The sequence below is a fragment of the Hyperolius riggenbachi genome, chromosome 1 (assembly GCF_040937935.1).
Source record: "Hyperolius riggenbachi isolate aHypRig1 chromosome 1, aHypRig1.pri, whole genome shotgun sequence".
In the NCBI taxonomy this organism is placed as follows: Eukaryota; Metazoa; Chordata; class Amphibia; order Anura; family Hyperoliidae; genus Hyperolius; species Hyperolius riggenbachi.
Window position 1 is genome coordinate 52,655,885 of NC_090646.1, and position 16,698 is coordinate 52,672,582.

Below are 16,698 nucleotides of genomic sequence, written 5' to 3' on the forward strand. Positions count from 1 at the left end.
TCTGTCTGCTGGGGACACTTTTATCAGGGCTGCTTCACTTCACTAAACCACATTTTCAAAACCGGATTTAATGTGCAGAAACCTTTACAGACACAACCGAGATATTATCTGGGTACTCTGCTTCCTAAGCTGTCAGACGTCATATAGAGCAGCTATTTGTACCAGCTGAGAATGCAATCTAACCTCCGTACTCTCCTCTCTCTGCAGCTGCTGGATCTCTTCATCAAATGGGATTGGTCAACGTACTTGGCCGACTACGGGCAGCCGAACTGCAAATATCTGCGGGTCAACCCGACCACCGCCCTCACCCTGCTGGAGAAGTAAGTTTTCCATCACCGTTTAATAGCAGCATTATATAAAGTGGTTTGTGTTGCTCCATGACATCTAGACTGGCTGGCAGAGAAGCACAAGCTCAGTGTGGTCATGTGATAGATTTGTAAGGCCCTAATTTGCAGTTAATGATCATGTGTCACTTCTGATACCTTAAAGAGGAACTTCAGCCTAAACAAACATACTGTCATAAAGTTACATTAGTTATGTTAATTAAAATAGATAGGTAATATAATCTCTTACCCACCCTGTTTTAAAAGAGCAAGCAAATGTTTGTGATTTCCTGGGGGCAGCCATCTTTTTGGTTGAAAGGAGGTGACAGAGAGCATGAGACACAGTTCCTAACTGTCCTGTGTCCCGATCAGTTGCTAGGCAACGAGAACAACATCATCAGAAATCCCATCATGCTTTGCACAGCATCAGTGGAAATATGCCTGGACAGTTTTCTTTGATGGGGCGGAGCTTAGCTTCTGTACAGCTTAAAAAAAAGGCTTTGGTAAAAAAAAAAAAAAATTCTGATGCTGTGAAACTGTTAAAGAAACACCAAGCCTTTTCAGTGCTGCTGAGTAGATTTTTAGTCTGGAGGTTCACTTATAGGTGTCCATACATCAGACAATGTATGGGCAGTTCAACCAAGAGACAGATCTCTATCTGATCAGAGAGAGTGGTTACCTGCCCACACACCGCAGGCCAATTCCTGATCAAATGAAGCGTGAAATCTCATGGGAATTGGCCGCATTCGTCACCCCTGAGCCGTTCCCCTTGGTGCCTGGTGAAGTATACTTTACCTGCCTGTGTCCGTTGCTGGCTCCAGCTTCCATCCTCATACACACGGCTCACGTGGTTGCCAGCATGTATCTGGACGCGTGTGTGACGTGAAATGCTCCCACGTTATGCCGTCATCCACATGCGGCGCATGTATGAAGACAGAGCCAGCGGCAGACATGGACAGGTAAAGTATACTGCACGGGGCACCAGGGGACACATTTTACATTAGGAGGACAGCACCGGGTTTTGGACCAATAACATTGTATGCTTGGTCCAATCTATTTCCCCGCTGAGGACATTTCTCCTTGCTTCCTTGTGACCTCTGATAAGCTTTGTTGGTTTACAATGAAAACCGGAAGTCCTGCAGACCGGAAGCTGAGGGACATAAGTGGAAATCAATCAGAAGTTCTAACACTTCCCCACTGTGCCACACTATCCAAAGCGAATGTTGATGGGTTTATCCCCTGCAGTAAGGCTCTGTTCCCACTTGTACCGAAGATGTACTCGTTCAGCAGCAACGGACATGCCAACAGATCCAATGTTAAGAATAGCTGGTCCTTCCACTTGCTACTTTGTAACCGATCCGCTGTGCATGTTGCGTTGAATGCAAAGCAAAGTCCCAACCTGCTTCATTTTTCCAGACGAGGCAAATGCTGTGAAACAATGCAAGCCTATGGGGAGCAGACTGTCTGTTCCCACTAGGCGCCTTACTCCATCCATTCTTCTGCCATCTTTTTTCTTCTGTCACGCACATCTGTCCACTTCTGATATTAACTGTCCCCTGCTTTTGTCATTTCTGCCTTGATCTGTGGTGGTCACCGCCACTTTGGTCGCCATCGCCAACAATACAAATTGGAACCCTGGAAAAAGCCTGCTGGTGCTTCCTATTGGACAAGAAACTGACCAATGGGAGTCCTCAAGGACCCCCATTGGTCTGTTTCATATCTAACTGGGAGCACCAGCAGTTTATTAGGTTTTTGCAGGGACTCCCGTTCTCAATGCAGCGCTAGTCTGTGATGGTGACTCAAGTGGGGTTGGTGGGAACCAAGTGGTGCTGATGATGGATCTGCGGCGGACTGTGTAACGTATGTGGATGGGTCTGCTTTAGCGCTGCAATGTGGATCTGGCCAGATCCGTCGCAACTGGGAACCGAGCCCAAGGCGTTAAACTGGAGGTGCGAGCCTCTTTTTTTATTTTTATTTTTTTTACTTGATCAGTATGCAAAAAAACAGTGTGAGCAAACAATTCTTCTATCCTGCCATGTTCAGCCAAGCCATCATAATACTGTACGGGGGAGAGCATGTTACTATTGCTTGGCCAGGGGTTTCTCGAAACACGTTTGGGTGGAGGGGGCGTGTATTGATTTATATGAAGGGGGTAGTATAGTGTCATTTTTGGTGAGCCCCTGTCTTGGGTTCACGTATCCTTTAAAGTGTACCAGAGATGAAAAATAATACAAGTTTTATACATACTTTGGGCTTCCTCCAGTCTCAGCCAGTCTGCGCAGGTGTAGTGTGCTCTCTATAAAACTCTTCAGCGGCCGCTAGAGACATAAGTAGAGAGCGCACTTCCTCTTGCGCAGATTGGCCGCGACTGGCCGAAGTAACCTGACCCGATACCAGAGCTAAATTTAAACAACACACCTGATTTATAATAATTCACAATTGGTACCTTGTAGGAGGGCAATTAAGAATAAAATATAACTTTTAATTCATTGAGCTAAAATTGAACGGAGTACAGATACTACTAATAGTGAACAACGTGACCACAATTGGGTTGATAGGTATATGGTTATTAGTCATACGACAAACCTATCAATCTCCCATTGTTTTTATTATAGACCCCACACCAAGAACCCTACATGTTTCGTTTCATTTAATAAGAAACTTCGTCAGGAGTAAATAGTATTAAAGTGCCAGAGTGCAAAAAGTGCTAAAATAATAAAGAAATTATCAGAATCACATAGTACCAGAGCTGCAGGCAGCGGAGGACGGCGGCGTGGGAGCGATCCGTGCGCATGGGGCTGGAGGAAGCCCCAGGAACGTGTACATTATTTTAATTATTTTTTAATCTGGTTTCCTTTAAATGACTAGTTTTGGTATCCAGCTCCTGTAGAGAGAGTTAGGTATGCAGGTGATTGTATACTGAACATATATAAGGACGGGACTCATAAAGCATCCCGTCTTGGCTGGGCTGTAGTCCTGTCCCCATTACTCAGATTTAGAAGACCTGAGAACAGGGTGGAGCTCTCTCTGCAGCTGGTCTGACACACAGACACCTGTCTCCTTCATGCCCAGACACTGAGCTGCAGTACTGGGGGGAATACCTGCAATCATCTTGCCTCAGATGCATCAGACGGCCCTCTCTCATCATTCCCGCCTCAGATGCGTCACACGTGCCGACTGCATCAGATCATTCACCTTCACTGACATTTCTGCTGGATAATTATTGTTATTTGTGCTGCTGCAGGCATCCACTCTAAAACTGCCCCTCCCATGTATTCATTCTGTATTTTCATCCCCTCCCTCACCTACTTCCTCATATTTTCAACCACTTGCACCACAGCAGCAGCTGTGCAGAGCTCCGCCCACATTCCTGATGTCCTATCAGGCCTGGCCTGTAACGGCCATTTTGGTGTATGCTGTATAACCCGGGCTGTGGAGTCAATATAAAAATCACCCGACTCTTCAGTTTATGAAACTACCGACTCCAGGTACCCAAAATTGCCCCAATTCCGACTCCTTAGACTAATGCTTACCAGGGCTGTGGAGTTGGTACAAAATTAACCTGACACCAACTCCTCAGTTTATGGAACCTCCACCTCCTCATGGGCAGCACGGTGGCGTAGTGGTCAGCACACTCGCCTTGCAGCGCTGGGTCCCCGGTTTAAATCCCAGCCAGCGCACTGTATAGAGATTGTATGTTCTCCCCGTGTCTGCGTATTCAATAATATTACAGCACTTTTAAAGTGCACCGAAACTGATCTCTTCTTTTAAAGGACAGCAGAAGTGAGAGGCAATATGGGGGCTGGCATTTTTTCTTTTTAACCTATTTTGGTTCCTGGACGTAGAAACTACGTCCAGGAACCATGCGCACTACCGTGGCCGATCGCGCACGTGCATGCGCGCTCCCAGCCCGCGGTTCGTTAGCCAGGCAATCAGTGTATCGGGCTATGGTGCCCGATCACTGATTCCTCTCCCCCGCTGAAAAAGCGACAGCTTCTCTCGGAAGCTTCGCTTTTTCTGGCTGTAACGTACCCCATGCATCGCTCTAAGCGTGTGTTACGCTTAGAGTGACGTTATGTAAACAAACTCATGGCCGCCATCTTGTGGCCAAAAAGTAAAACTACAACTAAAAGGTAAAAAAAAAAAAAAATTCAAACACACATTTACATTATAAATCACTTGTTTACATCCCACCCTCCCAAAACTACCCAAATAAAATGTTTAATATAAAAAAAAAATTACAATAAAAAAAAACGTAAATATTTACATAAGGGTCTAAACTTTTTAAATATCAATGTAAAGATGAAATACTTCTATATTTTTTTTTATTTTAAACTTGTAAATAGTGATAGATGCAAAACGGAAAAAATGCACCTTTATTTCCAAATAAAGTATTGTCGCCATACATTGTGATAGGGACATAATTGTAACGGTGTAATAACCGGGACATATGGGCAAATACAATACGTGAGTTTTAATTATGGAGGCATGTATTATTTTAAAACTATAATGGCTGAAAACTGAGAAATAATGAATTTTTTCAGTTTTTTTCTTATTCTTCCTGTTAAAATACATTTACAGTAAAGTGGCTCTTAGCAAAATGTACCCCCCAAAGAAAGCCTAATTGGTGGCGGAAAAAACAAGATATAGATCAGTTCATTGTGATAAGTAGTGATAAAGTTATAGGCTAATGAATGGGAGGTGAACATTTCTCAAGTGAAAACGACGGAACGCGAATGGGTTAAACAATGCACATTGTGTGGCTGTCCTGCTGATAATCTTGCCTCTAGTACTTTTAGCCACAGACCCTGAACTAGCATACAGATAATGTGCTTCTGACTGAAGTTTTATTGCATTTGCCGCATGCTTGTTTCAGCTGTGTGATCCAGATACTACTGCAGCCAGAGATCAGCAGGACTGCCAGGCAACTGGGAAATAAATATGGCAGCCTCCATACCCCTCTAAACCCAGAATTGAACAAGACACATTTCTAACAGTGATCAGTTTGATTAGGAAATATAAATAATGTATAAAAGCCCAGTGTAGCCAGAATACCTGTTTTATAGGATAAATATTCTTTCTTACTCGAATACAGCATGATTTTTTTTTTCCTCACTGGATTCAGCTGGTGGGATGGTCAGTCAGGTGTGACCATGGAACATGTATATACCCTTGCATTGCAATCAAAACCATGATTTTACATTGGGTGGGTGGAACTTCATAAGAAATGGGTGGAGAGTAAATGTTGGTCCTCAGTTTGCTAATAGGAAACTAGACAGGCGGTAGAGGTCTCAAGCCGTAATGGAGAGGTGCACAGCTGCAGGCAAGCAGAGCTTCTCAGTGGCTTTCTCAGTATTTGATTAGGTTTTGGATTTAGTTGGGGTTTAAAGAGACTCCGTAACAAAAATTGCATCCTGTTTTTTATCATCCTACAAGTTCCAAAAGCTATTCTAATGTGTTCTGGCTTACTGCAGCACTTTCTACTATCACCATCTCTGTAATAAATCAATGTATCTTTCCCCTGTCAGACTTGTCGGCCTGTGTCTGGAAGGCTGCCAAGTTCTTCAGTGTTGTGGTTCTGCTATGAACTCCCCCCTCAGGGGGGAAAGAAACACACAAATGATCTCTTGAGATTCAAAAGGAAGGCAATATACAGCCTGCTTGTGTATGAATGTATTTTCTATGTGTGGACATACTGTACATCAACCTACTTCCTGTTTTGGTGGCCATTTTGTTTGTTTATAAACAAACTTTTTAAAACTGTTTTAACCACTTCTAATGCGGCGAGAAGCTGCGAAATTGTGACAGAGGGGAATAGGAGATGTCCCCTAACGCACTGGTATGTTTACTTTTGTGCAATTTTAACAATACAGATTCTCTTTAACCTCCCTAGCGGTACTGACAGATTATCCGTCCATACAAAACATGCTGTGAACAGTATAAATGTGCATACACATCAATGCTCTCCTGCACTGTATACTACACCCTTGCTTGACACATTTTGGCAAGTTGCAGGAAAAAAAAAGTTATAAAAATTAATTTTATCACTTTTTGCACAGAAATCCTGGGGAAATTGAATGCCAGGGAGGTTTGTAAAGAATATTTTAATATTATTGTATAAAGCGCCAACATATTCCATGGTGCTGTACAAAGTAAGAAAAACAAACATGGGTTACATAATGATACAGACAATGGTATACATCAAATATGGAGAATCGGTGATTACAATCACAAATGTAACATGATGAATAAAATGTATAACGGAGTGCGAGCTGTGAAAATGTGTAACAGATTCCAAGACACAAAATAATGAGAGCCCAGCCCTTGTGAGCTTACACTGTAAAGGAATGGGGGGTGGGATAAGAATTGGAAAAGTACATATAGGCAGTGTGTCTTTAGGTTATCTAGTAACGTGTACAACTTGGCGAGAGGTCGAAGGGGGTATGGCCTAAGTTAATTAGATTTCAAAGGTTATAGAGTGGCTGATGTGCCGTGGAAGGGCATTCCAGAGGAGGGGTGAAGCACGTAAGAAATCTTGCATACGTGAATGCGAGGAGGTAATTCTAGAGGAAGACAAAAGAAGGTTGTGTGCAGATCTGAGATTGCGGTTGGGTTGGTATCTGGAGGTGTACAGGGGAGAGAGATTGTGGAGAGCTTTGTAGGTTAAGACTGGAATAACGTACGTGCTTGAAATTTCCAGAGACGATCATTCCTGATCGTTTCAGGTGACTGGGAATGATCACTGTACAGGCACATCATAAAATTACCAATTTTACCTAGGGAGATCTGAAGTCTACATTACAGAGCATTGGTTGCTGTCCTCCTACCTCACTTGTTGTTAGCAGATCATCGGTGTGTGTTCATCAAAAACTGTTTTATTTATTCTGTTGTCCGGTCAGACTTTGACCTTGTTCACCTCTTTATTTTCATTCCATTCCTGCCATTCTTGGTGTGTTGCCACCATCCTCTCCATCCGGTAAAGGATACATCGTGTGTAAGTACCGTGGCTTGGAGTGCTCTGATGTCCCGGGAAAGACTCACAATACATGTGACTGTAGCGTCTTATCTGCCTGCATCCCATCTGTCCTGTAACCTCCTGTAATGTGTGTAGTGGTCCGGAGTGGTGCTTTAATACATCTGCCTGCCTGTCAGTGCGGCCTTGTCTCGTAGGAGTCTCTAATCTCTGTTTTTCCTGTGCTGTGTTTGATCCTCATCAGAATGTATTGTCAGCCAATTATGTAAACACTGGAAAGGTAGTTTCCAAAAATACTGAATACCTCCGTTCTCGCTCCGTCATTCAAGGTAATCAGGTTGTTACGCTCGGCTGTCTTCAGCTCCATTCACCTGACATGTCATGTGACTGCAGAGAGTTCCCGAGCCCTGCGGTGACTCGCTTGTCGCAAAATTATCAACAAACACAATGGGTTTCTTAAAGGATACCTTAGCGGTCACCAATTCTAAAAACGGGTAGAGCAGTAGAGATGTCGCGAACCTCCGATTTTCGGTTCGCGAACTTCCGCGGAAGGTTCGGTTCGCGGAAAAGTTCGCGAACCGCAATAGACTTCAGTGGGGAGGCGAACTTTAAAAAATAGAAAAAATTATGCTGGCCACAAAAGTGATGGAAAAGATGTTTCAAGGGGTCTAACACCTGGAGGGGGGCATGGCGGAGTGGGATACATGCCCAAAGTCCCGGGGAAAAATCTGGATGTGACGCAAAGCAGCGTTTTAAGGGCAGAAATCACATTGAATGCTAAATTGCAGGCCTAAAGTGCTTTCAAACATCTTGCATGTGTATACATCAAACAGGGAGTGTAATTAGAGTTCTGCTTCACACTGACACACCAAACTCACTGTGTAACGCACCGCAAACAGCTGTTTGCATAGTGACGGCCATGCTGGACTACTGCGCAACATGGCGAGATTGCTCTTCCTCACTCAGTGATGTCAGGTAATGTGTGACTTCCTTCTCAACTTTCCATGGCATTGTTAAAAAGCTTACGTTTTGTTTTTAAATTACATTTTCTACTTGCTGTGTTCAGTACCGCTACAATGAGAATCCTGTGCAGGCGGGCAAGTCTGCCATTGTGACCCCGGGTAATGGCCGGGGAATGAGGGGTTTGAATCCGGTGTGGAGCTTGAGCAACGGCTACCACTACACATCCAAGGAGGGCAGCGGGCAGGCACGCCCGCCCGCCCGCCCCGAGGTAGTGACCAAAAATAACAATACAGGAGGAGGACTTTCGAGGCCCTGCTGTGTATTTGAAATGAATGTACTTTAAATCCTTTAACGAGAACCAGTTATGGCGGGCAAAGATGACACCACATTCCTTTCACGAGAATCATATGGAGGCGGGCAAGTCTGCCATTTGTGACCCCGGGTAATGGCCGGGGAATGAGGGATGGAATCCGGTGTGGAGCCTGAGAAACGGCTACCACTACACATCCAAGGAGGGCAGCAGGCAGGCATGCACGCTCGCCCCGAGGTAGTGACCAAAAATAACAATACAGGAGGCGGACTTTCGAGGCCCTGCTGTGTATTTAAAATGAATTAACTTTAAATCCTTTAACGGTTAGATGCAGTGAGCTGGGTTCACTCAACACGACGCTAGGTATATGCAGTGATGAGGTGGGTTAGGTAAACACAACAGGTACTGGGTAGTTAGATGCAGTGAGCTAAGTTCACTGAACAGTAAAGGTACTTAAGATGCAGTAAGGTGGGTTCTCACTCAACACAACAGGTAGTTAGATGCAGTGAGGTGGCCAGGTGGGTTCTCACTCAACACAACAGGTAGTTAGATGCAGTGAGCTGGGTTCACTCAACACAACGCTAGGTATATGCAGTGATGAGGTGGGTTAAGTAAACACAACAGGTACTGGGGTATATGCAGTACTGGGTAGTACAATGTGCAGCTCCCTGTCACACACACAGGTAGTCACTGAATGTGCTGGGCTACTGGCAGTGGCACACACACTATCAATTAGCAAGGCTGTGCATGCAACAAAAGTGTCAGTTTGACATACAGAAAAAAAAAATGTACAGGATGAGCTCTGAAAAGAGCTGTTGAGGGGTGCTGTAAAAGCAATAATAATCAGCCAGGAGCAAGCTAAGCAGCCAAGAACCTAACTAATCTGTCCCTAGGAGAAAAAGTCTGCAGCAGCTGTCCCTTTCCTCTCACTAGCAGGCACACGAGTGAGTGTAATGGCCACCAGACCCTGCCTTATATAAGGGGGGGTGGGGCTCCAGGGCTTACTGTAGCCTGAATGGCTACAATGTGCCTGCTGACTGTGATGCAGAGGGTCAAAGTTGACCCTCATAGTGCATTATGGGGCGAATCGAACTTCCGCAAAAGTTCGCCTGGTGCAGGCGAACGCGAACCCCCTAAGTTCGCCGGCGAACCGTTCGCTACATCTCTATAGAGCAGATATGTGCAGGAAGCGGTCCTCATGCCCACCGCTTCTCCCGTTCTCTTCCATCCCTCTCCGTTCCCTTCTAAAGGTCTTGCAAATTTACTTCCTGGTTGGCGAGGTCAGAGACTAGTGCACAGACGCTGTCCCGTCATAGAGTGTCCTTGACCCTGTGGCTGAGAGTGCTGTGAGCACAATGTAATAATGATGTAGTGCGCATTCGCAGAGCACTCCTTGCCATGGGGTCAAGGACGCACTCTTGCCGTGACAGCCCCTGCACACTAGTCACTGACCTTTAGAAGAAAACAGAGGTAGACGGAAGAGAACGCGGGCAGCGGAGGGCATGAAAACCGCTTCCTGCACATTCCTGCTCCCCCCGTTTTTAAAATTTGTGACCGCTAAGGTATCCTTTAAGCTCCATGCACATCTAAACCATGGTCTTTCTAAAATAAGCAATTCCCGATGGTTAGCGACAAGCGAACAATGTTGGCGCACATTTGAATTCAGCAACGGCAAAACCATGGTCTCCCGATCGGATAGCTACTAGAAGCTTGAGAAATGAGGACCCGTATTTGCAGAATTCACAACACGTGAATATTTTAGATGGATGGATCGTTTGCCATCCTGATGTACGAACCATTAAGACTGATCACGTCTAAGCCGATCCACCAGCCTACAACCATGGACTGTATACAATGCATTTCTACAGGAAGATGCCAAAATAGAAACCCGTGAGTAAGAGTTTTGCACTCTACAGTATGAAGTCATCATAGAGGTTCAACAAATGTGAATTTGGTGGTAAAGATGAATGCTAAACTAACTGCTGTGCTGCTAACCACAGGTGTAGACTCACCCACCAAATCCCCCACTTCCCATCTCCGCCCTGCTCTTACTCCCCCACCAAAATGCCTCTTTCCCATCACTGCCCTGCTCTACTCACTCACCAGATTCTCCCTTTCCATCCTCACCCCGCTCTACTAACCCACCAAATTCCCCCTTTCCACTTCAACCCCGCTCTGCTCCCCACCAAATTGCCCCTTTTATCCCCTTTCCGTACTGCTTTCCACCAAGTGTCTCCTTTCCATCTCGACCCTGCTCTACTCACCCACCAATTGCCTCTTTCCCATCACTGCCCTGCTCTACTCACCCACCAAATTCTCCTATTTCCATGCCCACCCCACTCTACTCACCTATATCATTAAAATTAACTGTAGTCATGTTGTCTGCATGGGGTGCATCAGCATGCAGAAGCTAGTGAAGTAAATACGTCACTAGAGATGGTCAGTGAGAAGTCAATAATTACAGTTTGTGTGCACATTTAATGCCATTGTATCTGCTCCGCACACACCACTGCCTGCAGCTGGATTGGTGCCCAGCCACTGTGTAGGCCACATACCAATGTATGACACTAGGGCTGCCGAATTAATAGTATGGAGGCCATACGGTAGTTGACGTTAAAAGTAAAATATCAGCTAAGAGGAGAACTTTACTTTACCGTTCCTTCACATAAGAACCATTTGAGTTAGCAGCCAAACTTTCCATATTGTACATTTTTATCACCAATAACTCTTCTCTCCTTGATTCATCCAGGATGAAAGACCCCAGCCGGAAGAACAATGTGTTCGCTCAGTTCCGGAAGAACGAAAGGGACAAGCAAAAACTCATTGAGACCGTGGCCAAGCAGCTCCGAAGTCTCATCAACACCCACCATTCCTGAGGTGGCCGAGATGAATGGACAGTGACGAGCGCTATACAATGATCAAAGCCCAGTTGCCTCAGACACGGGCAGCACTTCTTATATTGTGCTTCTACAGTGGTCTCCACGGCCAAATCATATTCTACCTTCCGGGACTTTTGCTCTCTGCCGGAATAAACAAGGGGCTGTAGGATTCTGGTAACGCTTCTGCTCGGGTGTGGGTGTTGGATTTTATTATTGCACTGATCCGGTAGTAGTCTTCTTTACATTATTTTTGTTTTTGCTTAGACATGTACATTGCTAGAAAACTATTTTACACGTTTTTACAACACTCAATGACCTTAGAGATGTACTCTTCTTATAAAGAGGGAAATGGTCAGGAAAGCCTTGATCCTTGCGTTCTAAATGCACAAGGAGACATTCAGCAACCGCCGGCCGTGTTGGAGACGTTTTCCTTACAATGATTCCCTGTAGGCACAAACTGACAATGCACTGGGGGGAGAAGGGGGGCTGAATCTCAGCTGTTGGTGGTCAGGAATCTGGTCGGTGGGTGTTCCTAGAGGTTGAGTAATGGTTAATCTAGCAGAGATGGCCTCAATGTAGTTATGTTTTGTGGGGTTTTTTGGAGTTTACGGTCTTTATTCTTGTCGGATAACATTACTTATCGTGGATGTCTTTAGCGTGGCTCTGTCTTCAGTGTGTTTCGAGGAGGGCTGTTTTTTGTCCAGCTTCTCCATGTATAAAGTACCTTTATTTGGTGCCATTCTTCACCCATGGTGAAGTCATTTAAGTGGACTTGTTCTCCTGCCACGTTCCTGGCTGGTTTCAGCAAAATCTGCTGTGTTTACGAAACGGCAAATGTTACACTTATGCAGACCACCAAAATATATCCGATTCACCTGATACCTTAAAGTGTACCCGTAAGGTACTCCTCCACCGGGGCTGTTCCGGCAATGAGACCTCCAAAAAACCGCTTGTTGACAGCACGTGCATGCGCAGTAGCACGGCCCCGATCAGCTTGGCGTTTTCTGCCAGAACCTAAACAGGTCTGTGCTACTGTGCAGGCACAGCGCAGACAAAGCTTTGGGGGTCTCATTGCTTGATCAGCCTAGCTGAGGAGGATGGGGGAGACCTCTAGAGGATCCCGGTGCTTCCCCTTCCCTAGGCAAGTATTCCAAATTGGCTGCAGCAATCCTCGCAGGTTGGCTTTAAGTTCCATTCCCCGCTATACACGCTGTCTGGTGACATTCTGCAGCAGGATGGGTAAATGTAAAATTCCCACAAGTGGACTTTGGAAAGTCCATTTTCAGGATTTTCTTTTCTTGTTGTAGTCCGTTTTCTTACTAGAGAGATTTGCCTTCACTTCCTGCCCCTGGATCTCCTTTGAAGTGTTGCAGCCTTAATATGAAAATTGTGGTAGTCTGGTAACCAGGAAGTGAGGTACTCTCTCTCTACTGGGAAGAACAGGAAGTAAGGTTATCTCTCTCTAATGGGAAAAACAGATAATGAGGTTATCTTTCTCCATTGGGAAAAACAGGAAGTGAAGTAATCTATTTCCATTGGGAAGAACTTGAAGTGAGGTGATCCCTCTCCGTTGGGAAGAACAGGAAGTGAGGTGATCTCTGTCCGTTGGGAAGAACAGGAAGTGAGGTTATCACTCTGCGTTGGGAAGAACAGGAAGTGAGGCAATCTCTCTACATTGGGAAGAACAGGAAGTGAGGTGATCTCTGTCCATTAAAACACCAAGGGCAGGGATATAAATTAAACAGTATGAGTGTAAGAACATGGCTGAGGGTTTTATTGCTTTTTTGTGTCCCGGCATAGAAAATCCTCTACACTTCCTTCCCGCCTAACATGGCCACAGGAAGCCACATACCTCTATCTATACTGGAATAAAGGAAATCTAAAGTGAAGGGGAAAAAAGGTGGTCAGATACTTACCTGGGTCTTCTTCCAGCCCCCTGAAGTAACCCTGCTCCAAGCTGCTCCGTTCCTCTGCTGTCCCCTCGGATCACTTTGCGTGCTTCCGTGCCGGAAACTTCCTTCATTGAGTGTTCTGCCTCCACACAATAAGTAAAAAGTGTAGTGTGCATGCGCAAAGCACTCTCAGCTATGGGAGCAGGATTGAGGAAATGCACAGTCTGCTCCACGCATGCATTGCCCAGCGTACGGAGGGGGACACCGGGGGAACAGAGCAGCGTGGAATGATGGCAGGGGGCCAGGAGGACTACAGGGTGCTGGAAGAAGCCCCAGGTAAGTAACAGGCATTCTTTTTCTTTTCACTTCACATCCCCTTTAAGACCTCTCCTACATGTTGTTTTCCGTTAGCAGATCTTAAAATGTCTCAGTATTTTTCCTTCTTTGGATGTCACATGGTCACACCTGACTGACCCGCCTAGCCTCTGACTCCAGAGAGAAGAAGCAGCGAGCTAGTGGTGAGCACATTTATCCCACGTCCTCCCCCTTGCATTTATACACTGTTTATATTCACTTATTCTAATTACTATTAGAATGTCTTTGTTCACGTTTGAGGATAGTTGTACTTTAATGCAGGGTGTTTTTTCTTTTTCTTTTTTTTTTTTCAGGGGTATTCTACTCCAGCTTCTGGCTTGATTTTGTCCTCATTTGCCAATAGTACCCAATTTATTAGTATAGTGTAGCTAAGGCAACAAAACAATGTCAGTATATAATGCAGAACTGCACACACTGGACTGCCTAAGAGCTAATTAGCATTGTATCCGGGGACAAGTAAAGATTTCATTGGTTACAGAGTGGTTATTTCACCCTTTTTTATTATATTGTAGTTTTGGCATCACAGCGTTGCTGTGCTGAACCAAACAGCATTTTCAGCTCCCACTGCATCTCAATAGCACATTAAACATGCCTGCTAACGGTTTGACTCATTACTAAAAAAATTAATTATACCTCTTTTCCTTACAGATAAGGACTGCTGTAATTAGCATTTGCAATGAGCAAACAAAAGCTTTCATTAGCAGAGGGGTGAAGAGATAGATAGCGCACTGTACTTCAGACAGTTTAGTAAAGTCACAGTTGATTATATTCACACCTTCCTCTGGATAAATAAGAGGGGAGGTGGAACATAGCAGCTCCTACAGCTTTTAGAAATCAGAACAAACAATAGAATAAAATCTGCTTGGACCCTTTTAACCAGAGTTATCCTAAGCAGCTGTGGCACACCACATGTGATAAAAGGCTCACAGTGCCGTCTACTATTGGTAACTTGTGGTTTGTTTCAGTCATGTGACCGCAAGCATCCAATGATAGTTCAGGAGTAATAGTTTCAGAGCCTATCGAATGCTACAGTTGGGTTTATTTTTTTCCTGACTGAAAGCTTCTGGTAGTTTGTTCTTGAGGCTTCTATTTAAATTCTGCAGATGCCAAACACGAGGCCGTTCCAGTATACTTGCCGACGATGGGTGCTAAACGGGAGGGACTGCCGGCTCTAGTCACATGATCCCATGCAGTGTTTCTGAACATCATTACTGAATATACCCTTTAAAGCAAGTATGAAGCGAAAATTAAAAAACAAACAAAACAAATGCCTAAGCAGAGGGAAGGCAGAGGTCACAGTGCCCGCGTTCCAGCACTGGATCCCCAATTGGCAGTCCCGGTTAGAGACTGTTCTCTTCCGTCACTTCTGCGGCTGAGGGACTCCCTGGCAATCTTTGGGAGCCCGAGTGGTCCCAAAGACGGCCGCTCCGTACTGCGCGTGTGGCAGATTGCGTGCTCAAGTACGGAGCAGCCGTCAGAGACTGCTAACAGGGAATACAGCGCTGGAACGCAGGCACCACCAGGCGACAGAGAAGGCTGTATCTCCTTAGGTGAGTATGGGGTTGATTTACTAAGCTTTGCTGCTGTGCTACAGCAGCACAGCTTAAAGGACACCCGAGGAGAAAATAAACTAATGAAATAAACGATTGTATCTATCTTCCTTCTCTGAAAAATGATTTTTCAAGATATTCCACAGCTTTATTTTATGTTTAAAAATTCTACTTTTTAAGTTTTAACTTTTTTATAGTTTTTGCTCAATGACACATTCATTGAAGTATGCCAGAGCTATAATCTATGAGCTACTGATCCTTTGTATCTCTTTCCTGCTCTCAGAAGCCATTTTCTGCTAGGAAAGTGTTTTATAGTTGTAAATTCTTATCAGTGAGGGTCACACTGTAGTTCCTGTCTGAGTCAGGACTGAGTCAGCCACTTGCATACCTGATATTTAACTCTTTCAGGCAGAGAAAGAAAAAAAAGGAACACAGCATAGTTATTTGTGTGCTAGGCACTGTACATACACATGTCTATCTCACCAGGTCCCATGTCACTTCGGGTATCCTTTAATGACAGCAGCGCGTGGTAATAATCCTCAGCGCACGCTATGCAGCCATAGTGTGCACTGCTAAATTACGCTATGCTCTTATAGTTTAATGAGAGGTTTGTTAAACTTGATGAGCGCTCCACTGCCTTCAGCGAGATTCCTGCACTAGGATTGTCCCAATAGACTGACTGTCAAGTGACGGGCATCCTACTGGGCAAATCATAGTGCAGGAATATCGTCCTTTGGAGGCACTGGGGCTGCCGGGGCTGAGGGCAGGTTCAGTGGAGCGCTCGTTAAAGAGTAACTCCAGCCTAAGCAAACCTACTGTCATTAAGTTACATTAGTTATGTTAATTAAAATACATAGGTAATATCATCTCTTACCCACACTGTTTTAAAAGAACAGGCAAATGTTTGATTTCATGAGGGCAGCCATCTTTTTGGTTGAAAGGAGGTGACAGGGAGCATGAGGCACAGTTCCAACTGTCCTGTGTCCTGAGCACCTCTCCCTTTTTTTCTTTGATGGGTGGAGCTTAGCTAAAAATGCAGCTAAAAATGATGCTTTGGTAAGAAAAACAAGTTCAGAGGTTCACTTTAAGTTTAACAAAGCGTTTGTTAAACTAGAAGAGCATAGCGTAATTTAGCAGTGCACACTATGGCTGCATAGCGTGCGCTGAGGATTATTACCACGCGCTGCTGTAACAACACAGCTTAGTAAATCGGGCCTTATCTGTTTTGTTATGAGTGTTTTTTTCGCTTTAGACTTTCTTTAATGAAAGATGTTTGCCAAGTACTCCCTGTTATGCAAAGCATATTCTCAAGTACCCCCTTGGCGTTATTTATATTTGTTAGTAGCGCTTCATAATTGTGCGCATTTCCTCTCCAAGCATTCTATTTTTCTGTTAATTAACTGAAATACTTCTTCAGGTTTGTTTATCATTTT

The 16,698-nt window shown here is 44.8% G+C and overlaps 1 protein-coding gene across 2 annotated transcripts in view; it reads left to right on the plus strand.

The window, feature by feature from the left end:
- EXOC6B (exocyst complex component 6B) overlaps positions 1-15,790 on the plus strand; it is a 416,257-nt gene extending 400,467 nt beyond the window's left edge. For both annotated transcript variants that reach the window (XM_068274255.1, XM_068274264.1), the window contains exons 21-22: positions 208-320; positions 11,319-15,790. In XM_068274255.1, the coding sequence (XP_068130356.1) occupies positions 208-320; positions 11,319-11,445 (240 nt within the window). In that variant the 3' untranslated portion in view covers positions 11,446-15,790. The remainder of the gene's footprint in view (positions 1-207; positions 321-11,318) is intronic.
- The last annotated feature ends 908 nt before the right edge of the window (positions 15,791-16,698 follow it).